The sequence below is a fragment of the Tamandua tetradactyla genome, chromosome 14 (genome assembly GCF_023851605.1).
Source record: "Tamandua tetradactyla isolate mTamTet1 chromosome 14, mTamTet1.pri, whole genome shotgun sequence".
NCBI classification, from domain to species: Eukaryota; Metazoa; Chordata; class Mammalia; order Pilosa; family Myrmecophagidae; genus Tamandua; species Tamandua tetradactyla.
This window is the reverse complement of record NC_135340.1, coordinates 82,124,398-82,149,038: the sequence shown is the minus strand read 5'-3', so window position 1 is coordinate 82,149,038 and position 24,641 is coordinate 82,124,398. Positions and strand designations below refer to the sequence as shown.

General features: G+C 45.1%; 1 protein-coding gene across 4 annotated transcripts in view; it reads left to right on the top strand.

Annotated features, from left to right (window-relative positions):
* Positions 1-20,799, top strand: part of PARP16 (poly(ADP-ribose) polymerase family member 16) — a 29,643-nt gene extending 8,844 nt beyond the window's left edge. For 3 of the 4 annotated variants that reach the window (XM_077128235.1, XM_077128234.1, XM_077128233.1), the window contains 5 exons: positions 8,189-8,326; positions 13,152-13,358; positions 16,139-16,310; positions 17,827-17,968; positions 19,318-20,799. In XM_077128235.1, coding sequence (XP_076984350.1) covers positions 8,189-8,326; positions 13,152-13,358; positions 16,139-16,310; positions 17,827-17,968; positions 19,318-19,453 — 795 coding nt within the window. In that variant the 3' untranslated portion in view covers positions 19,454-20,799. The remainder of the gene's footprint in view (positions 1-8,188; positions 8,327-13,151; positions 13,359-16,138; positions 16,311-17,826; positions 17,969-19,317) is intronic. The other variant, XM_077128236.1, reaches the window with a different exon arrangement.
* Positions 20,800-24,641: the final 3,842 nt, after the last annotated feature.

Genomic DNA, 24,641 nt, shown 5'->3' with positions numbered 1-24,641 from the left:
TAACATATATACAAAAAAGCAATAAATTTCCAAGTACATTTTAATAAGTAGTTGTAGAACAAATTTTAAAGTTTGGTATAAGTTAGTGTTCCATGATTTTACATTTTTTCTTCTAGCTGCTCCAAGACACTAGAGACCAACAGAAGTATCAATATAGTGATTCAGTAGTCACCCTCATTTGTTAAATCCTATTTTCTCTGTTATTCTTCTCCTTCTCTTTACTTTTTTTTGGTGGGGGGGACAGTGCATGGTCCGGAAATAGAACCCCAGTCTCCCCACATGAAAGACAGGCATTCTAATCACTGAACTACCCATGCACCCTACTCCTCCTTCTCTTTAGATAACATTTATACATAAAAGCAATAAATTTCAAACTACAGCACAACAATTAGTTGTAGAACAGATTTCAGAGTTTGGAATGGGTTACAATTCCACAATTTTAGGTTTTTATTTCTAACTGTTCTAAGGTACTGGAAACTAAAAGAAATACCAGTATAATGATTCAACACTCAGTCATTTGTTAACCTGACCTTCTCTGTATAACTCCACCATCACCTTTGATCTTTCTCCTACTCTTTTAGGGATATTTGGGCTATGCCTATTCTAACTTTTTCATATTGGAAGGGGCTGTAGATAATATGGGATGGGGGATGGAACTAGTTGATGTTCTGGAGAGGCTGGTCCCTCTGCATTTCAGGACTTACCTGGTCCCGGGACCCATCTGGAGGTTGTAGGTTTCTGGAAAGTTACCCTAGTGCATGGAACCTTTGTAGAATCTTATATAACACTCTAGGTATACTGTAGGATTGGCAGGAATGCTTTTGGTTGGATTTTGGCAAGTTATAATAGGTAGCAGTGTCTAACTGAAGCTTGTGTAAGAGTGACCTCCAGAGTAGCCTCAACTCTATTTGAACTCTCTCAGCCACTGATACCTTATTTTTTACATTTTTCCCCCGTTTGGTCAGGATGGCATTGTTGATCCCTTGGTGCCAGGGCCAGGCTTATTCCTGTGAGTCATCTCCCACGTGTTTCTGGCTTATTTTGCACCACATTATGTCCCCAAGGTTCATTCACCTTGTTGCATGACTCACAACTTCATTCCTTTTAGACAGTTTTCTTTGCTCCAAAGAGGAAAATAACCGATGAACATTCCCTCACCAAATAGAAAATCTAAACCTTACCTTAACTCTTGTCCTTCCCCCCTAATTATTTACTCCTTGTATTGCTGTGGTACTGCTGGTTCTTCCTGTTAATTATAAACCATGGCACGCAATAGTAGTTTTCCCCCATGCCCCGTATTATTGACATTTTGTACAAGATTCATACTTTTGAAGTAGTTCATGCAGGAAGTTATTTATATTTGTAGTGTTAACAGGTGGGCTACATCACTCTGTACAGCCCCTTTCAATCATGTTCACCTTCAATATAACGGTTTTATTTATAAACCCATTCATGAACTCCTTTCACTTCTCTCCATTCCCTTACATTGAAGTTCAATGTCTTTAGCTAACTGTTCACCCATCTCTAGCTTCTGTGAGTCTCTAGGTCCCCTATATTCTACCTTAGGAGCCTCTGAGTTTATAATTTCAGGTAATAATTTACAGTGTCCATTTAGGGAAATACTTGCTATCTCAAGATAAAATTCTCAGGCTCTCAGATCCTCCCTTTATTTCTCTGCATCTCTCAAAGATAGCATCTGAAGAGTGAAAAAGAAGTATATAGATAAAGTTATTGTTGTAGACATAGATATGTGATGTGGCCGTCAGTGGGTATACTAGAAAGATGTCCTGGCTATGGGATGTTGATGTGGAGAACCCAGGCGGTTCTATCCTTCCAGTACAAGCCCACCTTGGGAAGTCCCAACCATCCTAGAAATCCAACCCTTTCCTTACCATGGGGTGAACAGTGGAGAAGGGCATTTAATTTGTATAATAATAATAATGATATTCGTAATAAAAATAATAAAGCACCTAACATGCAGTACTCATAGTACTTATAATTTGCCAGACATTGTTCTCAGCCCCCTCTACATGCCACTCATTTAATCTTCCGAACAACTCAGTGATATCGCTTCTATTATTTTTTCCTGTCACCGTGATAGTGCCAGATCACCGCCTTGCTCTTAGTCCCTGGGGTTTTTAAATCTCCCAAGTGATGCCAGTTTGCAGCCAGGGTTGAGAATCATCACTTTAGTGGTCCCCGTGGTGATCGTTTTTGTCAAGAGTCTTTTTGTAGAGTCAACTCTCACCTCCCATCTGTTTTAGTAAATCTATGTTTTCATATCTCAGGTCTGTACAGCAAGATATACCTGTACGTAATGGGGTCTACCTCTCCAGGCTTCATCACTGTCTTCTCAACCCCCACATCAAGGCATCCATGTCGGCAGACCCCAGCTCCTGCCATCCCACTACCCCACTGTTCCAGGTGTCACTTTGTCTGGTGCCTGAGCCTGGTGTCCTTGGCTGTACCTTTGGCCCATTTCCACTCCTCCACCCACATGTAGTCATCATGACCTCTGGCACCTTCCTAGACCAGTATTTATTTATTTTTTTCCAGATGTCCTTTCTTTCCTGCTGCCACATCCCTCTAGGATAACATTGCCTAACTTCTAAACCTGAGTATCCCCCACTTAACCTGATGATAAGAATCACCTGTGACTTCTGCAAACACAGAGATTGTGTGTGCACAAACGCAGAGATTGTGATCTAGGTGGCAAGATGTCCACTTGACTGCCTTGTCATTTCCTCACTCAAAGCAGAGAAGCTGTATTGTCTTCCTTCCAGTGCCCTTTGGCCTTTCTCCCTCCCTGCTGGTTCCCTACCCTTGTTTGCTCAGTCACCCAAAACTTCCTGTTTCCTTGGGACTTCCCTTTTCAAACCCCTTCTCAAAGCTGGGCTCTGCCCACCATTCAGCTCCCCCAGCCACCTCTCCAGTTGTATCCTTCCTTCTGCCCCCATAGCAGAGGTTGCAGATGTGTAGTCTCTGGGCTGACAGCTTTTGCTTGTCCACTAGCCTTTCAGAAATAAGGACTTTTTTTTTTTAATGCAGCTTGCAGACTTTTGAAAAACCAAAACCAAAACCCCGAGGCTCTACAGCCTGGGTGGGCATTGCTCTTGGGCAGAAGCCAGCTGGAGCTGGGAGTTGGTGGTTCGGCCTTTGCCAGGCTGGTGGTCTCCATTTCAACACAGTCAATACTCTTTCCCAGACTCCCCCCTTACTCCTGCCTTACCTACTCCCCCAAGATTTCCATCACCTCCTTGGCCGTCAGGGCCTTTGAGCCAGGATCCCACCTTTTGGGAGAGTCCCTCTTTGCTCTGTTCTCTGCCTTTCAAAATCTTCTGTCACTCCTGGTCTCACTCAGGCCCTGCCTACTCCATAAACACTAATTCCCTGGCCTCCCCCCCAGCCCTCAGAAATGCCTGCTTTCCTCCTGAACACTTACTCTCTTCAATCCAGTTGTTGGTAAATGTCTTCCGCAATCATACATTTTGGATTAAAATTTTCATTTATTAATTTTTTTGTTTTGGTGCATGGGCCTGGAATTTAACCAAGCTGGTTGGCAGGTAAGAATTCTACCACTGAACTACCTATGCACTGGTTTGTAATTTTTGTTATTGTAACCGGATGAAGACTGTGGATTCTTTTGCCCAATGCATTCAATAACCAATTCCTGAGACACTGTGGTTTCAAAAGAGAGAGTTTATTACTAGGCATGTAGTAGGAGAGCAGATGCCCTATCAGCCCAAAATCTGTCTTCCCAAACTGCAGTGATTCTGATAGTTTTATTAGAAAAAAAGATGGGCAGGGTTTAGAATAATGAGCACAGTGGACCCCGATGATGTAGTTATTCTAATTATTGAGCATGCGCAGATTGATTACATGCACAGAGAACATATGTAAGAAAATGGCAGAATGAGATGCAAGTGCCTTGTAGGTGAAGTCAAAGCTACTGGAGATGTCAGGTGGGCCCATTTTGGTAAAATTCAGATTCTCTGTTATCAAGATAACTTTGGTTTGGGTGGGTTATTTCTGAGCTGGCCCAAGGCCTTTCTTCATTAACAAACATCAGGAGCCGTCTTTAGTGATTACAAGACTCTAAAGTTGAAAAACTGGATAACTGGGTACAAATGAAGCTTAGTCATAAGGTTTTTACAATCACAGGGGCAGAAGATCAGGGCTATATACATTCATTATCAGAGATCAAGACAGTTGGATTACAATTTTAATATTTCAGGTATTTCCTTCTGTCTACTCCAGTATACCAGAAAGCAAAAAGGAATATCTATTTAATGATTCAGTTATCAAAATTATCCCTTAAATTCTTATTGCTTGTTTACATTATGAGCGACTACCCTTCGTGGTTGCTTTGTTTCCCCACCAGGCTGTTGGTTCCTAGAAAATCATGCTGGGTGGCTTTGTAGGAGAGAGAACACAGCAGGGCAGGTTCGGGGTTAGCACAGGGTTGTGGGTGCTGATAGCAGAAGGTAGGCCAGATCTCAAAGGGACTTAAGTGTAGAGTTGCCAAATTTGGCAAATAAAAATACAGGCCACCCAGTTTAATTTCAGTTTCATCTGAGCAACAAATCTGTCTTTAGTGTAAGTATGCCCCAAATATTGCATGGGACAGATTTATACTAACAAATTATACATTGTTTATTGGGAAATTCAGATTTAACTAGGTGGCCTGTATTTTATCTGGTAAACCTACTTGTGTGTTTGATCCCCAGAAGGCCCTGCTACATAATGCAGGCCAGTTCTGTCGTGAGGCAAAGAATCCTGTTAAGTTGTTGGAGCAGATTAAATTTTTACGGTAGCTGGAAACATAGCAGGGACACTGTCTGGGCAGTAGCAGTGGGTGGGCTTGAGCCCTGGAAAAGGGTTGGTGCCAGTTCTAGTTTGCTAGGTGCTAGAATGCAATATATCAGGAAAGGAATGGCTTTTAAAAAAAAAATTTTTTTTTATTGCATCAATTCAGAAAAAGAAATAAAAAGACAACAGTTATATTAGGAAATGCACTAGTCAAAATGTAAATTTTGTACCAAATAAGCATTTTATGCTTTAGTCTCACACATAAGTTGAAATTTTAAAATATTAATTACCATCTATTTTCAGCGCCCTGCAGTAATGACATTCCTTTGTTCTTCCTCATGCAAAAACATTTTTAAAATTTGTACATTTAGTCACTGTCATTATACACTCTAGGCAATCCTAGATTATACCATCTCAATCTTTATCATCTATCTTTCTTTCTGATTTCATTTGTGTTCCCAGCCCTCTTCCCTCTATCATTCTCACATGCAGCTTCATTCAGTGTTTTAACATAGTTGTGTTACAGTTAGGTAGTATTGTGCTGTCCATTTCTGAGTTTTTACATTCAGTCCCGTTGCACAATCTGTATCCCTTCAGCTTCAATTACCCAGTATCTTACCCTATTTCCATCTCCTGATGGTCTCTGTTACCAACGAAATTCTCCAAGTTAGGAATGACTTTTAAAAGGGGGAATTTAATAATTTGCAAGTTTACAGTTCTAAGGCCCAGAAAATGTCCCAGTTAAAGCAAGTCTACAGAAATGTCCAATCAAAGGCATCCAGGGAAAGATATCTTAGTTCAAGAAGGCCGATGGCGTTCAGGGTTTCTCTCTCAAGTGAGAAGGCACATGGTGAACACAGTCAGGGCTTCTCTCTCATCTGGAAAGACATGTGGCAAACAACGGCATCATCTGCTAGCTTTCTCTCCTGGCTTCCTGTTTTCATGAAGCTCCTCGGGAGGTGTTTTCCTTCTTTATCTCTAAAGGTCACTGGCTGGTGGACTCTCTGCTTCTCTTGGCTATGTCATGCTCTGCTCTCTCAGAATCTCTCCTTTTCTCCGAGATGTTTCCTCTTTTATAAGATTCCAGTAAACTAATCAAGACCTACCTGGAATGGGTGGAGTCACATCTCCACCTAATCCAGTTTAACAACCCCTCTTGACTGACTCGTATCTCCAGGGAGATGATCTAATTAAAGTTTCAAACATACAGTACTGAATAGGGATTAGAAGAAACAGCTGCCTTTATAAAATGGGTTTAGGATTAAAATATGGCTTTTCTAGGGTGCATACATCCTTTCAAACTGGTACAGTGCCCTAGGAAACTTTGCTGAGGCCTAAGTCCAGCCCAGAGCTGGGAGGATCCCTCCAATTTCCCCAGACTGATCCCCTGCAGGGGACCCAGCTCAGATGACTGCCTTCTCATGGGGCTTCCTGTACCCGGGTCTGGGCTTTTGGCAGGGGCTGCGGCTCACAGGTGGGCTTTGAGAACAGTTTATTGACAGGGACAGTAATCATGTGAGAGAAGACGGCTCTGGTGTGACAAGTGTGGACCAGGAGTAGAAAAAAAGGAAGCGGGAGACTTGGGAAACAAATGGACTCAGGGAAAGGCTGAGATGAGCCAAGGACTGCTAGGGTGTCCCCTGGACTGTGCTGGCAGTGGGCCAGTGTGGGCGGCCACCTGAGGGCACGATACATCCTCAAGTACCCTCACGGGCTCTTGTTTTTCCTACAAAGCCCAGTGTCCCCAGGTGAGGTCAGAGCCTTTCACAGGCTGTCTCAAGCCCCCCCCCCCCCCCCGGAGTTCCTCATCGTGACCCCTCCCCCATGGTGTAGGCTCCAGCCACCCAGAGCCACCCACAGTCACAGTCAGTGATCACACCAACCCGCGGTCCCAGCCAACGCTGGGTTGCTCATTACCTGCCTCATTACTCCAAGCACTCTGCTTGTTTAACTTGATTAACCTTCACAGGCATCCCATGAAGTGGCTACTAATATTTTCTCCATTATAAAGTTGAGGAAATCGAGGCACAAAGAGCTCAAATTTGCCCAGGGTCACCCAGATAGCAGGGATATAACAGCCGAGATTCGGGCCCAGGCAGGCTGGGAGGAGAGCCTGCACGAATAACCACACCAGCCTCTACTTCTCTGAATGCACACTGCACTCTCGTTCTCCTGAGCCTTAGTATGTCAGATACCGCCGCATATCCTCCTTTTGCTTAGTCTTTCCTGGCCACCCCTGTTCTCCCGTTCCCAACTCAGCAAAAGTCCATTCTGTCCCCTTAATGTTTGTGTCCAAATTTTGCTATGACAATGGATACTTTTGAGCCATAGTTATTTAACTTTATGCCTCCCCACTGGACTGGGGACCCCTTTTAAGTCTCTCCCCTCCCCAGAATTGCCCTCTCTCCTCTTCCCTTGTCAGAAATTCTTGGTGTCACATGTTTGGGAATTCAGAGTCTTCACGATGTTAGAAATTTGATATGCTGCAATGACGCAATTAAACTTCAGACTCGGAAGCCCATTGCTGGCCACACAGGGGACCAGCCTAATCAGAAAGATCTAGAACAGGGATCAGACTCACAGCAGGGCAGCGTCAGGCATTCCTTTTCTGTTGCATCCTTGCAGCAGTCCACACAGTGGTTTAGAAGCTAGGCTGAGACAACTCAGCTGTAAGAAGATGCCTCGTACTAGGTGGGTGCGAGAGCTACTCTGACTTACGTGAAGCCCCCTGTTCCATAGAAGCTGGTATTTCTTGTGAGAACTTCATAGACATAGCTTCCAGGGTTCCAACAAAAGATCGTTGCACTCAGGGAAACCCAAAGCCATGGCTACCCCATTTTACAGTTCCCCCTACCAGTTCTAGATGGAGTTTATCATCCAGGGTCGTTTCTACCAAGAAGTATTGAATGGTAGCAGAGTTGACATACTACCTTTATCAGGTCTCCAGGGGGACAGGTTAACAGGAAGTTAATGCAGGGTCATTTTCTCATTCTGAAAAGAAAAGGCTCTATTAACCCTTCACCCACATATACCATGTATTTGGTAAAACCTCCAGTGGGGCGGCATCCCACAACCAGACAGTAATATTTCTGCAGCAAAATGCATAAATAACACCAAGTGAGACAAAGACTAAACAAACCTCACGTCAACTCAGGTGAAGTTTGTACCACTTGAGTTACAGAAAACCTTTCAGTGTTCAGAGCTTTTGGATATTAGTATTGTTTGGAAAGGAAATTCCTTAGACCTGTGCATTTCCCTCCCTCTTAGGAATTTCCTTGAAAGGTGTAGGACCTGAAAGTCGCCTTCCTAACCACTAGAGGGCTCTTGTTCATCATTTTTGTCCGGGATCCGTGCTAACGAAGGTTCTTCCCCACTTCAGCTTGCAGATACCAGTTTGTTACCCAGCCTGAAAGAACTTCTTCAGTCCTCCGGAGATATAGACAGACGGGTGTGGGACCTGGTGAGCTGGATTTTATCATCAAAGGCCATGACAATCCACAGTGCAGGGAAGGCAGAGGTGAGGCTTTGGTCTATAGGATCACAGATTCTTAGAGCCTAAGGGCTCTGGGACAGCACTGAAACCAGTGACTCTGAGACCTCCCTGTCTACCAGAATGACCTGGGTGGCTTGTTGAAAATGCAGATTCCGAGCTCTGCCCCCAGGATTCTGGTTCTGTGTCTGGAGTGGGGCCCAGGAACGTACACACTGGCAGTACACAGCTGGGTTCTGCTTCTTAATTTCATGTCACTTTGAGCAGGCTCTGGGTGCATTGTAGTACCTCAGTTTCCCTATCAGTAAAATGGGGATAATAGTAGTATACTTCCATCCAGGAGATTTGAATGAATTTCCACTTGAACAATGCTTGGCACATACTAAGGCTCAGTAAATATTGGGTATCACTTTATTTTTATTTGTGTGTGTGTACACCTTATCTTGGACATGCATGTTTGGCCTTTGGAATTCCCCTGTTTACACAGCTCTGAATATCCCCTCTTCCTTAGGAAAAAGTTTCCTTTCGGTCCCGGGAACTGCCCTGTATGTTCTTCAGCTAGCAATCTCTTGCCGCAGACAGCCAAGGTATCACTTTGTTTAACAAGTTCCCCAGGTAATTCTGATGAAGATGGGACCTGACCACATTTTTAGAAACACTGGCCTAGTCCAGTCATCAGGAAACAGAAGCAGAGCCCTACATAGTAGAAAACCTAAGGCTCAGGGTTCAAATCCTACTGCCATCGATTATCAAGTCTCCTTTTCCCCACTTGTAAATTGAGGGTAATAATAGTTACCTCAGACAGGAGCCGTGATAGAACATGTGCCCCCTCTAGCACAGTTTCTGGCATAGGTCACACGTTCTGTACTTTGGCTCCATTTGCAAGGCTGTGGTCTCCCAGGGACGGGCTGGGACAATGAGGACTGGAGGGTAGGACCTGACCTCTGATCTCATACTCTTCCCTCTGAGCAGCTGAGGGGGCTTATTTGTACTGCTCGTCACTTAATTTTAATTTAAGAACATCCAATCTTACAAGCTCCTGCTAAAGACAAGTCTTCCGTAAACAGCATAGAGTTTGGTATCTTGTGTTCTGTTGTCTAGGGACATCTTTCGGTGTGAGATGGTAAAATAACCTAAAGAACCCCAGAATGGGAGTTAGGAGACCCATATTTAGGTCCAACTTGGGCTGCTAACTCCTGAGTGATCTCTGGGGTTTCACTTTCCTCATCTGCTGGTTTGAGATTCATTTATTCATTCATTTATTCCTCATATGGACAGCACCTTAACTACATTTTGGGAGCTGTAAGCTACAGTGGTTAGGGAGTGGCTCCTTGGTTTTTGATTATGATCCAATTAAATTTTCAATTAAAATGTGGAGTATTGGGGTACAGGCTTGATATCTTTTTATTTTGTCCAGGTAAGGACATCAGCCTACTGTCATCATTTTGTGAAAGGATATACATTTTTTGAAAATAATTTTATTGATAAAACTTAACATATAAACATATAAGCATTCTTAACATAAAAACTTTCCATACATGGTGTACAATCCGTGGCTCACAATATCATCACATAGTTGTGTATTCATCACCATGATGACTTATTTGAACATTGCATCACTCTAGAAAAAAGAAAGAAGAAAAAACTCATACATACTATACCCCTTATCCCTCCCTCCCACTTGACCAGTAGTATTTCCAGCTACCCAATTTATTTTAACCTTTATCCCTCCTATTATTTATTTTTTACCCATCTGTCCATACCATAGATAAAAGGAGCATCAGACTACAGGGTTTTCACAATCATACAGTCACATTATAAAAGCTTATCATACAATCATTTTCAAGAAACAAGGTTAAGGTTACTGGAAAACAGCTCTACAGTTTCAGGTACTTCCCTCTAGCTACTCCAATACAATATAAACTAAAAAGGGATATATATATATATAAAATGTGTTAGATAACCTCTTGACTCTGTTTGAAGTCTCTCAGCCACTGACACTTTATTTTTTCTCATTTCTCTCTTCCCCCTTTTGGTCAAGGTTTTCTCAGTCCCTTGATGCCGAGTCCTGGTTCATTCCAGGATTTCTGTCCAATGTTGCCAGGGAGATTTATACCCCTGGGAGTCATGTCCCATGTAGTAGGGAAGGGCAGTGAGTTCACTTGCCATGTGGGCTGAGAGAAGCCACATCTGAGCCACAAAAGAGGTTCTCTGGGGGTGACTCTTAGGCCTGATTTTAAGTAAGCTTAGCCTATCCTTTGCAGGAATAAGTTTCATAGGGCTGGACCCCAAGATCCAGGGATCAGTCTATTGATTTGATTGTCCCCACTACTTGCTAGAATATCAGAAATTCTCCAGATGGGGAAGTTGAATATTTCACCCTTTCTCCCCATTCCCCCAAGGAGACTTTGCAAATACTTCTTTATTCGCTGTTTGAATCACTCTGGAATTTATCGGAGCATCACACTAACCTGGACAAACCAACAAAATCTCACACCCTATTCAAGATTCCATGTACTTAATGGTGTTCAACTAAACTGACCCTACAAGTTAAATTAGGAAACGTACTCCCCAAAATATAAATTTTTCACCAAATAAACTTCTCTCCCTTTAGCCTCACACAGATGTTGAAGTTTTAAAATTTGGATGATATCATCCATTATTCAGTCTTCTGATATACGTTAGTCCTATCCAGGATTAGCTTCATTCATATCTCTACTCAATATCTGATCACTTTTTCAACTTTTTAAACAATTCCTATATGGAATACTGCTGACTTTTATAGCTTCAGAGCTCTATCTCTGAGTCTCAGGTGTCACATAAATACCTGAGGTTTCTGGGAAAGGCTATGTTCTATACAAACAGTTCAGTATCTCAGAATTTAGAATTAACATTTATAACTCCTGAATGTATGTGACTGCTGTTAGAGCTTGCAATCTGAGACCCTTTACAATAAGCCCTAACCTAATAACCTGTGCTCTCGATTTTAGTTCACTGATTTTTTATATTGTAGTTAGTCCATATGATTGAGGCATGATAATATTTGTCTTTTTGTTCCTGACATTTCATTCAACATACAGGTCTTACGGTTCATTCACCTAGTTGCATGCCTCACAACTTAATTCCTTCTTGCAGCTGCTCAGTAGTTCATTCTATGTACACGCCATATTTCCCCCTTCCAGTCCTCAGTTATTGTACCCTTAGGCCACCTCCATTCATTGTGGTTTGTGAACACTGCCACCAGAAACACCAGTGTGCAAATGTCCATTCATGTCCCCACAGTTCCTCCAGGTTTATACTGAGCAATGGGGTTTCAGGATCATATGGCAGCCCCACTTCTAGCCTCGTGTGGAACCACCACACTGTCTTGCAAAGGGGCTGCACCTCTCTTTCCCTCCCAACAGTGACTAGTGCATCTCTTTCTCTGCATGTTCTCTAGCAGTTGTTTCTCTGTGTTCATTTTTAAATAGTTTTATTCACACATCGTATAATCCAGCCTAAGTATAGACATGCCATCACCACCGTACTCTATCTGAAGACATTTCCTTTTCTTCTGTAAAGAATCCATATTCCTTTCCCAATCCCCCCACCTGTTGACATTTCGTTTTGGCATAACGCCTTTGTTGCATTCAGTGGAAGCATATTACAATGTTACTGTTGATTGTAGATCCTAGCTTACAGTGATTGTACTTTTTCCCATATATCATCTATTGTGAAAGGATATTTTAACACCAGAAAAAGAGTTTCATCCTTATCTCAGAATTAAGGACAGTTCTTCCAAAGAAACGACCATAGCAACCTTTTATCAATATAACTATACCTGTTACATTGCTCTTATTTTTTCTCATTTAATCATGACCTAGAGAAACTTTGCTATGTATTGGCTTTGGTCTGTGACTTTTTTTTTGTTTGTTTGTTTGTTTTTTGCATGGGCAGGCACTGGGAATCAAACCCAGGTCTCTGGCATAGCAGGCAAGAACTCTGCCTGCTGAGCCACCATGGCCCACCCTGTGACCTTTTGTTTGGTTTTTTTTTTTTTGACCTTTTGTTCTTAAACCACTGAAATGGTGTGAGTCTTTGCCCTGAGGAGGATTATCATCTGTAAGAAAGAGCTTACCCTTCTGTATCAGTTAGCTTTTGCTGCATAACAAACCACCCCCAAAACTTAGGGTTGCTTAAAACAACAAACATGGATGCTTCTCTCATGAGTCCATGGGTTGGTTGGGTGGTTCTGGTCTGAACACTGGCTGAACTGGGGCTGGATGACCTGGGGCTTCAGCTGGAGGGCCTTCCTTCATTCCTAGGTGGTGAAGGGTTTCCTGCAACAAGCAAGAAAGGGCATACTCTTTCCAAGCTGTTGCTTATCATATATTTGATAAGGTCCCATTGGCCAAAGCAAACCACATGGCTGAGCCCAGATCAAGGGGTGGAAAAACAGATTCCATCTCTTGATGGAATTCTACCCAGAAAGTCCTATTGCAGAGGGACTCATGAACAAGGATTGGAGGAAAAAATTGTGGCCATTTTTGCAATTTATCCTATGTCCCCACCTCATGGGATTATTACAGAGATGGAATGGAGGAAATAGATGTTGAACTCTTGTGAGAACTAAAAGTGATCTCTAGTTAGAAGGGGCAGTTAATACTTCTCAGCTTTGAGGTATTAGAGGAAAGCATTCTTGAACTATAGGCTCTGAGCTTGCTTACAAATTGATATCTTTTATCCCCATGAAATCACTTCATTCCTGTGAGCAGAGCCCTAGGGAGTCAAGCCCTAGGCTTTAGGAGGCCACTTTTGCAGCACATCTTACCAGTTTCCCAAATAAAATTGCCACTCCCTTCCTGTTTTCAAGTTTGAAAAGATCCAAAAGCTGACGGGTGCCCCTCACACGCCTGTCCCTGTGCCGGACTTCCTGTTTGAAATCGAGTATTCCGATCCAGCCAACGCCAAATTTTATGAGACCAAAGGAGAACGAGACCTAATCTACGCCTTCCACGGGAGCCGCCTAGAAAACTTCCATTCCATCATCCACAATGGCCTGCACTGCCACCTGAACAAGGTGGGGCCTGGGGACCCCTGCTGACTGTGTCAGGGGTGGGGGTCAGAACCCTTTGAGTTTGCTGGGGGTGCATGGGTAGGTGCACTGGGGGCTGCCACTCAGTGTGCTCTGCAGACCAGCAGCAGTATTTAGGAGCCTGTGAAAGGCAGAGTCTTGGGATCCTTCCTAGGCCTTCTGAATCAGAACCTGCAGTTGAGCAAGCTCTCCAGGTGATTCCCATACAAATTAGTTTGACAAACATTGATTTTAAGATGGTTCCCAGTCTTGGTTGCACATTTAGCATCACTTGGGGAGCTTTTAAGAATCCCTGTACCTGCCTGGTTGCCTACCAGACCAATTAAATCAGAATCTTTGAGGGGTGGGGCCTAGACTTATGTATGCTTTAAATGCTCCCCAGCAGAATCCAATGTGTGGCCAGCCCTTGTTACTTAGTCTCGTCCCCAGACCAGCAGTATTCTTATCACCTGGGAGCTTGCGGGGGAAATGCCGAATCAGGCCCCACCCCAGATCTAATGATAAAAATCTGCACTTGGGCAAGATCCCCAGGCGATTTGTATGTGCATTGAAGTTTGAGAAGCACTGCTAAGGGGACATCCCAACAGAATGAGTCCTCGGAGAAACTGAGGGATGCACTAAGGTGTTCTCCCCTTTCCCTCCTTCCTTGACCTCCTTTCTTTCCTTTTACAGGAGTTAAAACAATGCCAGCCACTCCCTCTCTGTTGGCACTGATTTTGCCTCTCAGTGAGGTATAAAAGGAAGAGCACAGTCAGGTCCTGGAGCCAAAAAGACTTACTTAGCAGCTCTGTGGGCCAAATTTCTTAAATCTTCTGAGCCTCAGTTTTCTTATCTGTAAAATAGGGATACCATTACCCACCTACTAGTGTGCTGAGAGGGTTGAATTAATGTGTGCAAAGCGCTCCGTATTTAGTAAGCACCAAGGAAGCCTTAGCTGCTGCTTTAGGCTGGTGGAGAGGGTGTCTGGGGTAGCTAGAGGCTCTTCCCTAACAGTGGCAGCTATCTGTGAGGGGTTGGCTGCATGAGCCTTGGGCTCAGTCCTGGCTGGACAGTTCCAAGCCTAGATAGAGATTTCCCAACACTGCTGCTTCTGATTAGCATGGTTGGGTTTTACTAAGGATGACGGGTTTGTTTATACTGGCTTTCAGCTTCTAGTTACCACCAGGCTACTGGAATCTGGGGGGCCTCCACTTCACCCAAGAGCCTGCCTGGAGAAGTAGTCTGAAAGTTACATTCTTGGACACTAAACCTTCATTTCGGTGCCCCAGAGAGTTCACATCTCACCAAGACTTCTTTGGTAAAGTGAATGCCCTCCTGATCTCCTCTCTGGTTCGAGTATTCAGTGAAGGCCTTACTTGAGGGAGCCCACCTGCCAGTGGAAGTTGTGAGATTGTTTTCATGGAAAAGATACCCACAAGTGTTCCACTCTTGTGCAACTCTGCTCACGGCAGCCTTGCACAAGTTTCTCAAGTCTAGGGAAGGGCGGATACGTGGCATGCATGAGTAGAGAATGGATGTGGGGTTGGATCGGAAGGCATCTAGGGTTCTTGGAAAAGGTCTTTGTCAGCTTTTGAGAGATAAGGACATTGCCTAACCTGCTTCACAGAGGCAAAGCAAGGGCTTGATTCATTTTCCGTAAGCTTTACTTAACAGGTTTAGAATTTTGGGAATCTGGTGTCCATGAGTAGAGCATTGTTCATTTCCAAAGGATAGGAGGTTTTTCCCTTTAGATTCACTCATCATCTTGAGGTGGTGATACTGAGGGCCAGGGATAGCGGATAAGTTTGAACGCATGTGTTAAATCCCAGCCATTAGTAGCAGCTGTCTGGAATGCTGTGTTGAGAAGGATTCTGGGTCTCTGTCTCAGTTCAGTGTGAATGAGTGCCATGATGGATATTTTCATGTTGACTGTCATGGTTGATTGTTGATATCTACCATGGGCAAAGTGTAACTGTACAGTGCTTTAACTTGGAGGTAACTCATCTGGGCTCCTTACTTGCTATCACCTGGCAGGTTTCCTCATGGAGGGCATCATCTTAGCACCATCTAGGAGCTAAGAGAAAAACTCACCCTGCTCCTCATGCTGGCTTCCCTCCTTCCATGAAGGTTTCTGGTCGGAGAGACTCATTGCTTTCCCAAGTAGTGACTCAGATTACCTTCCGCTCCAGGTGCGACCTTCTCCCTGCGCATGAAAGCATGAGTTTGCTTTTGAAAACCCATCAGTGTGACTGTGCTTAATGCATTCATGTGACAGGAATCACTTAATGCTACAACCTAAGGGCCTGTGGTGGAGGACCCGCTTTATTTACCTCCTCTCACATGCCAGGCGACCTGCTCAAGCCTTTATGTACATTATCTCATTCGGTCCTCACCCAAAGCTTATGAAGTAGGTACTGTTATCCCATTTTGTGGATATAGAAACTGAGGCCCAGAGAATTTATATATCTTGCTGGCTTATAGAGATAGAGGCAGGATTCAAACACAGGTCTGTTCGGACCCTTATATTTGCTCCTCTTCCTCTTGACCTTGACACAGGTTTGGCCAAATCCACAGTGAAGCGTCTGTCAGGTAGGGAACGTATTTAGAAATAATTCTATGATGATGCCATAGGATGTTTGATCCTATGTCTTTTACTGGGAAACAGGAGACCTGAAAATTTTGTGTTTACAACTCTGTGTTGAAGGAAGACGTGCATGATCTGGTGTGGTGACTCCCAACTTGACACCCAGCTGTGCTTCTTTTCTGTTGGCCTCTTGACATTCCAGACATCCTTGTTTGGGGAAGGGACCTACCTCACCAGTGACTTGAGCCTGGCCCTCATTTATAGCCCCCATGGCCACGGGTGGCAGCGCAGCCTCCTTGGCCCCATCCTCAGCTGTGTGGCCGTGTGTGAGGTTATCGACCACCCAGATGTCAAGTGCCAAACCAAGAAGAAGGGTAAGTGGGTACCTGGCCTCTGTTGGGTAGGTATGCAGGCTCTTGCTGTTGGCCCAGCTATGGGTGGAGCACCCATCGCATACCAGGGGTTGGGCTGGGTCCAGAACTGTGCAGGACAAGGGCCTGCCTTCCCGGAGCGAGCGGTCTCCTTAGGGGTGGACACAATGGAAAAGAGATTTGTTACTTCAGGGCAGGGGGTAGGGAGTGCCAGGTAATGGGGCTGACAAGGTCTGCAGGGCAGCACAGAGGAAGGAGCAATCATGGACGGTCTGAGTGGGCAGGGAAAGCTCTGGGGGACGAGGTGAAACTTGATAGAAGAAGGTGAGTATACGGGACAGGGCAGAAAGTGGGTCTCATTCATCTTTGGGCATCTGGGGTCAGCAGAGACCCTGGTATGTACTCAACATTCAATAAATATTTGCTAAACTGAAGGATGCTGGGTCCAGACCATGTCTCTTGAGGCTACTCTGGTGCATAGCAGAGCCCCTGGGGATGCGAGGAACAACTGAGGCCATGGGGTATTAATCCTGGGCTCCCCACTGTGAGCCGACTGCTTCATCTCTGTTTCCCTCACGTGCCTTCTAGATTATTCTCCCTGTGGCCTTTGTCTCCAAAGTGTTTGCCTACCTCAAAAGTGGAAGAGGTCACATCATTCCAGTCTCCAGAATTAGCCTGTTGGTTCCACTGAGAAATGGAGAATTAAAAAAAACTGCCTGTTCCTGGTCTCTAATGTAAAACAACTGGAGTCCTGGGGAACAGGCCCAGGTCTGACACCACCCTCCCAAACTAGACAGCATGAATATTTGCTCTTATAATTCTTGTTAAGAATTTATGAACCGTGACATTAAACATCAAAACAAAACCGCGCAGCCTCTGCTATCACGTGGCTTTGGCTTTTTTGGCCTCTTTTGGGTAGGTGTGCAGGCTCTTGCGGTTGGCCCAGTGTGGGTGGAGCACCCATCGCATACCAGGGGTTGGGCTGGGTCCAGAACAGTGCAGAGCAAGGGCCTGGGGGGATGGGCTGGGAGCAGTAAAACTTTTTCACATTGTTCAAAGAAAAGTTTATACATTGTTTTTCTAATTTTTTTTTAACTAGTCTTGGTGCAAAGGGGAAGGATAAGTATTTTAAGATGCTTGAATCAAGAATAGTTACTTTAAAATGCCTACTAGGAGAATTGCTAGTTCTATTCCCAGCTCCTTGTCCCAGAGTGTTTTTTATACATTTGTGCCGCCAGTCAGCTTTTTCTCTCTGCTTTCCCCACTCAGTTGAATTTATATTTTTTCTTCTCTCTTATTCCTTACGTTTCCCTCCTTTTTTTGCTCTTCCTCTTCATCTGTCTGTCTCCTGGATTCTCCTTTTTTTTTTAGGCTGCTTTACATACACGCGAACTTCTCCACCTTCAGAAACAGGAGACTTGACCCATTTTCTTTTCGTGGCGTGGGTCCTTTGTGTATTTCCCAATAAAGCTGTGCTTATTTTTTTCACATAGTTGTTGATTGCTCTCTCCTTTTTCAGATTCCAAGGAGATAGATCGCAGAAGAGCGAGAATCAAGCACAGCGAAGGGGGAGACATCCCTCCAAAGTACTTCGTGGTCACCAGCAACCAGCTCCTGCGGGTGAGGTACCTGCTGGTGTATTCGCAGAAGCAGCCCAAGAGGTGAGAAGGTCCAGGAGAGCTTAATGACTGTCTTCAGAGTACTGGGTTGCTTTTCTGAAGTTAGCGTTCCTCACCCCTAGCCTCCGTGGGCTCTTGCCAGATCCCAGCTATGTATAAATCCCCACACAAGACACTGTGAAGGATGAGGAATATGACAGAATAAGATGCAGTCCTGGCCCTGAGATTATTGTATATTCTAGTGAAGAAAGTAAAAAGAGACTGGTAACTATAGAGAGCATGAGGGACCAAATGAGGCCAGATTGCCCCCCCTCCCCCAAAGCTTTATTTAGTTCTTCCACCTGGGTTTGGAGATTGTGCTCAGAAACCCACTGAGCAGTTCAGCTGGAAGTCAGGGTGGTGAGTGCACACCGGCTGGGGTGTTTGCAGCCTGATTCAGTTACCAGAGAGGCTGTCTACCACCTCCTGCTCCTCTCTGGACCCGAGATGCCTCATCTTTCTTTCTAAAATGAGAGTGTAGAACCCGAGGGCAGGGGAGGGCCTTCCAGCTCCTAAAAACCAGAGCAGATGCCTCTCCCCGCCCCAGCAGTGTGGTCGCGGGGTGTGTGCAGGGTCTCTAGCGCCTGGCGGTCACCTTGAGATCTTGCCACATTTTTGGGGTCCGTGGTAGGACCTCTAGTGGTGGTCAGGTAAGGAGGGAAAGTGGGTATCAGAATAATCCTGACCCCTGGTGAGGTTTGTATATAACAGTGCTTCTTGCACTTCAAGATTTCATAAGCCAGTAAAATTTCACCCCAAGTTAGTGAAATCTGTGCCGGGTCCCTGAGCTTGGGCACACTGTCCTTTGGTTTAACATCATCTGGCTTTTTCTACTTGAAAATTCCATTTCTTTCCCACTTTCCCCAGGAATCTTTCTTTAGTGCACATTTGGATGGCTTAAATGTTCTCCCAGCAGACCGAAGAGGACTTCTCTATCTCAGATTTATGTCTGTACATGTCTAAAAGTGCAAAGACTTTTGCTAAATAACCTGTCACCTTCTGCCATCTAGGCAGATCTCCTGTGCTAGGTCATTCTTCTAGATACCAAAGTCTTGCTTAAGGAAAGATGGGTTATAAAATGTAAAAGAGAAGCTATGAAAGGAAAGATCAGAATGAGCTCGTTGCATAGCTGTCTTTGTCCATTTGGAAAATGTTCTATTGAAAGTCATGTCGCTGCTAGGAGAAACAGCTCCAGATATCTCACGAGCAAAGGAGCACCAAGAAGCTTCATTTTGTGGTTCTCACCCAGAGGATGAACCTCGTCTGCTTTAAACCAAAATTGTGGCAAACATTAAAAAAAAAAAAGATTTTCTCTTTTTGTCAACGTCACTCTTTTTTTCCCCCTTAAACAGAGCTTCAAGCCAGCTCTCCTGGGTTTCCAGCCATTGGTTTACAGTCATGATATCCTTGTATCTGCTGCTGCTGCTTATAGTGAGTGTCGTCAACTCCTCCACCTTCCAACACCTTTGGAATCGCGCGAAGAGATAATCTCTCCGGGCCTGGTGTGGAAGCCACCGCAACCACGTGCCTTATGGTGACTTGTTCTGGACCTCTTGCACCTCATGTCCAGCCAGGCTGAGCCTCGAGGCCAGTCGGAGACCACAGGACATTTTTTCGTATGCCATAAATGTGTCGGTTGCCTTTGACGATGCTCCCAGCCACCCCTTGGCCGACGGGGACCGCTGGTCCCTCATGCTTAGGTTTTGGGGGGAGCCCACCGTCTGCTCCTTCCTAAATAGTCCTAGGGAGTCAGCTTTTCAGCCAGGGCCAAAGGAAAAAAAAAGTCCTGTTGCATTTGAAAACAGAGTGTCCAGGCTGTCAGTGGTGTGTTTACAATTCCTGCTGGCGGAGGCTGGCCTTTTCTCTAATGCCTTCTGGAAGGCAGAAAATGTGTAGTGGGGACTATAAATCACCAGGCGGTTGCCTTGTTTTGACTCAAGACACCCAAGAGGAACAGTCATGTTTCTCATAAAAATCGGTGGGATCGGTCTTGAATTCCATCAGCCTTTGAATGCAAAAACATTTTAACGGTTTTCTCAAATCAACCAGAATGGCCTTCTGCCACAGCTGCCCTCCTTTCCTCCTCCCTCCCCTCCACAACCATGGTTGAGAAAGGAAGTCGAGTCAGAGACCTGAATAAAAAAAAACAAAAAAGCAAACAAAGTTAACAATGAGCAACTCAAGTCATCTTTTTCTAAAAATTCCCAACTGCTGATTACAGCTAAAATGGAACCGAATATTTTTCTGATTTTTTTTTTTTAACTCGCAATTGGACAAATTAGTCTTCCTGAGTTGAGTGAAAGGGGGGAATTTCTAAACCCAAAGCACCATTTGGCCGTGTCTGTCGCCTGTTTTATGGCTCTTTTCTAGAGAGAGGGATTTGAGCTGCAGGCTTGCCTCTTGTTCTTGTTTTCACGAAGCTGCCTTGAATGTGGCCTGCCAACCACAAGTGCCACCCTGCAGACCTTCAAAACGGGTGCCTGCCGCAGTGTGCCAAGGGCCTGCAGGCACCCAGGCTCCCTCAGAGGGGTCGCAGGTCTTTGGGGACTCAGTCTGGGCTTCACGTGTGGAGGAAAAGCCTTGCAGGTGCCCAGAGAGCCACAGCCCTCCTTGCTGTGTTCTCTGTTCCCTCCTTCCTGCTGGATTTCAGGTATCATGGAGCCCCCTCGGTTATGTGTGTGTGTGTGTGTGTGTGTGTGTGTGAGTGATTTCTGTAAAAGGGGGGAAAATCATTTTTCTATAATTTGTAAAGTTGTGAAAGAGCCGGTATCATGGCTTTTTACATTGCCTATTGGAACATTTCAAAAGTAGTAATAAAGGTACTTTCCTAATTACCAACTTGCCTTTCTTTCTGCTAGCGGCCTTATCAGGAGCCTGCCTGCCCTGTGCCCCATTTAGTCGTTACAAATCTTCTCTTCCTTTCCCTGCTCGAGGTGGTTAGTTGTTGGAGAACATATACCACCAGGATATCTAGTAGACGTTGGATTTATAGTCATTGATTTAACAGATACGTGAAATCCTGCTGTGTCCCACTAGAAATAGCAACAGGGTCAAGGTCAAAATGCCCATGCCCTTGTAGACCCGACAGTCTGGCCAGGTGGGCACATGGAGTGAGATTGATACAAGTTTGGGAAAATACTTGGCAAGGCGTACTGATGTAGTCTGGGATCAGGAAATATGGAGCTGATACATGTAATGTTGCCAGGCCCTTTACTTTTATTACATTTATTAATTTTCTTTAAAGTCCTCACAACAGCCTTGTGAAGTGGGTATGACACTTCTCTCTACTTTACAGATAAGAAAACTGAAGTTTCAGGGCGTTCAGTAACTTGCCCAAGGTGACATAGCAGGGTCCAGTTCATGAAAAGACCTTAAACGCTGTGGGCAGTGGAAAACCACCATTCAGAGGTTTGAAACATGGAAGTGATTTGATTTGGTTTGCAGAAATTCTGGTTGGTGGTTGGAGAATGGATTAAGATTGTTTGGAGACTTAGCTGATGCCTAGTGATCGTTACAGTAGTACCTGGCACAGAGTAATCTCCATGTATGTCAGCTGCTATTAGTATCATAATTAGTGTTGTTTTTAATGTTTCAGTAGAGGAGATGGGCCTACCAAAGCGATAAAGCAGAAATGGCCAGAGAGACAGGAAGAAACCAAAACAGCGAAGTGTCATGGAAGCCGAAAAGGAGGGTTTGATCGGCAGTGTCAAATTCTGCTGAGAAATCAAGATTATACCTGAAAAATATCTGTTGGATTTCCTAAAGTTGGAGATCATTGGTGAGCATGGCGGCAGCAATTTCAGTGAAGTTCAGGGCAGGAGATGTGGGCAAAGTCAGACCGCACAGACGTAAACTTTTTTTTTTTTTTGAGACTCGAACCTGGGTCTCCGGCATGGCAGGTGAGAACTCTGCACCACCGTTACCCGCCCAGATGTAAACTTGTATGCAGTTCCCAGAGGCTTTCAGTTACCCTGAGTCCTGGTAATGTATCTCAAATTCAGATATGTATCTCAAATTAAGCCTTTGGCTTGAATCTGCCATCACCTTAGCTCACTGTTGGACTAGCAGGCCCGAGGAACAGACCACATTCATTCAGGCAGTGTTTTATTTTAAACCGTTGCCCTAACTTCTTTGGCAATACCTTATATGACTGTGGGGGAGGCACTGAGCTACATGATGGTGACATGAGAATAAATGACCTGGCCTCCAGGAGCCCCCAGCCTAGTGAGGGTCATTGGACAGGTGCATTTTGATAAAGAGGAAACAAATGGCTGGAATCTAGAGGGTGAGGGGTGGGCAATGAGGAAGACTAAAGCAGGGCCACATTGTGACTTCCTTGGGCCCTTCACAGGCCTCTTCCTCCATAAAAAGGTATTTAAAATTATATTTTTATGATTGTGTTGGTATAAAGATGAACATATTAATCTACAAATATGTTTCCACCTAAAAGTTTGGTTTTTTCTTCCTTCTGATTTTAAAAGAAAATAAAACATTTTTGTGGACCCCTAAAAGCCCTGTGCACCCTAGGCACACTGCCTGCTGTGCCTAGGGGTGAGTCAGCCCTGGACTGGGGCTGGCAGTGGGGGATAGTGTGAGGCCACTGGGGACTTGAGAATAGAGGGGGAGGCAGGTGAAGGGGGACGGCAGGAAGGAGGCAAACCCTGAAGGTGACGCTCACTTTTATTTGGCACCTGACCCTGCATCTAAGACAGATGGCACAGGTGACCCAACCCCAGGAAAGGGTACGTTTGGGGTGCTGGAGTTTGGGAGCTCAGGAGGCCCATTCCTTCCGTGGAGGGAGGAGAAGCAATCTTCTCGCTGACATAAACACCCAACTGAGCCAAGAGCTTCACCAGGCAGCTGTGGGCAGAGGACACCGGTCAGTTGGCGTCTCCTCACTCCAGGGCCCAACTGCCTTGTCTTGTGAAAAGCTCCAGCTGCTCTTTGTCACTAATGCCATCTTGGGAAGGTACAGCTTTGGGAGGGGGTGGCAAGTGTGCCTCCCACTGCGAGGTACCTGCTTCCAGAAAGTGTCAAATATCCCATCAGCCATCAGTTTCCATCACAAAGGGAATGGGTTTTACTGGAGAACCTTTGGAGGTGTGTGTGTGTGTGAGAGAGAGAGAGAGAGAGAGAGAGGGAGAGAGAGGTGCAGTAGGGTATGTGGTTCAGTGTGTTTTCTGATTAATTCATTTCACTTGAGCATGATGATTGCCTACAAAACCAAGACGGGGTGGGGAGTTTGGTTTGAAGAGCCCAATTCAGATATTTTTCTGCAGAACATGGTCCCATCACATCTGAGCCCGTTCCCACTGCTAAGCCCAGGAGGTTTGTGTTGGCTTGGAATTGGCTGCACTCACTCTCCTTGTTGTCATGGTGTTGCTTTGGCTCTGGGGCTAGACTCAGCTCCTCACACAAAAACAGGGCCATGCCCCTCCCTAAACCCCCTCCACGGGCCCCACCCAGTCTCTCTCCCCACTCCCCTCCTCTCCACCCCGCCCCACCTCCTGAGTTTTCCATCTCTTGGCCTTTGTTTGTTTTTGCCTTTGTCAGTCTCCCCTGCTCTGGATGGGTTTCTGTTTGTTTCCAAACTGTCTAGAGCCACGCACCATGGAGACAGTGTCCCGGGCTGCCTCTTGCGCTGGTCTGGTTAGAATAAGCCCCTCTCCTTCGCATGCATCTCCAACCTGACATTTGGAACATCCAAAACAAATCACGACATTTGGAGGCGAGATACAAACCACCATCTCCACCCACTCCAGCTGGCGCTCTCGTCCACCTGGAAAGGGTTTTTAAAAATTTCCAAAGTTCCAACGCAGTGTCCGTATAATGCAACCCTGAGAAGGGGAAGCCGCATTTGCTGAATACCTACTGTATACCACCCGCTGCATTAGACTTTGCTTGTGTTAAAAACCTGGTGGTAAAGATGATGTTTCCTGCACTGAAATTCAGCTGCAAGCTGCTTGAGGGCAGGACTCAGCTCTCCTGTCCGCCCAAGTACCTAAGATACACTGCATGCTCAAGAAAGGATTGTTAAGTGCATAAACGGATGAAAGGATGCAAGAAACTGCCATAGTAGAGGGTCATGATCAAATGCCAGCAAGGGGGATCCAAGTTAGATGAGGAAAAAAATGCATTGTCAAGGCAGTGTGGGTGGGTGAGTGAGGGTTTTAGAGAAGTTGTGGACATTTGCTGTTTGATTTCAGGGATTTTCATTTGTTCTCTGTCACCAGAAGTACCTTTTAGGGGTGGTGGGGAGGGGTGACAGGTTAGGCAGGACAGAGCCTTTTGCTTCACTGAAAATCAGATTTAAAGTGCAAATGGTCCTGAGAGAGGTTAAACTATTGACTTGATACATACATATCATACATATGCGAATGATTGATTACATAGCCTTTTCTAAGAACAGGTTTTAGTAATGAGAGGGGAGGGGAGGTTTTTGATGAGGTGAGAAAGAGGTCATTAGAGTTTTAAGGGTAAGAGGCTTTGACCATGTGAAGGGCTGTGGGGAGAAAGGGAAGGCTGGGGCCCTGGGAGTCAAAGGTTGCTCAGTCCTCATTTAGCCAAGGGCAGATCCCAGTGAAAGCGGTGTGCGGTGCTGACAGCTCCTTCCAGCCCTGGCAACACTGATCAGTCCAACCAAACTGCCAGGTGGGAAGAGACAAGACAGTCTGAA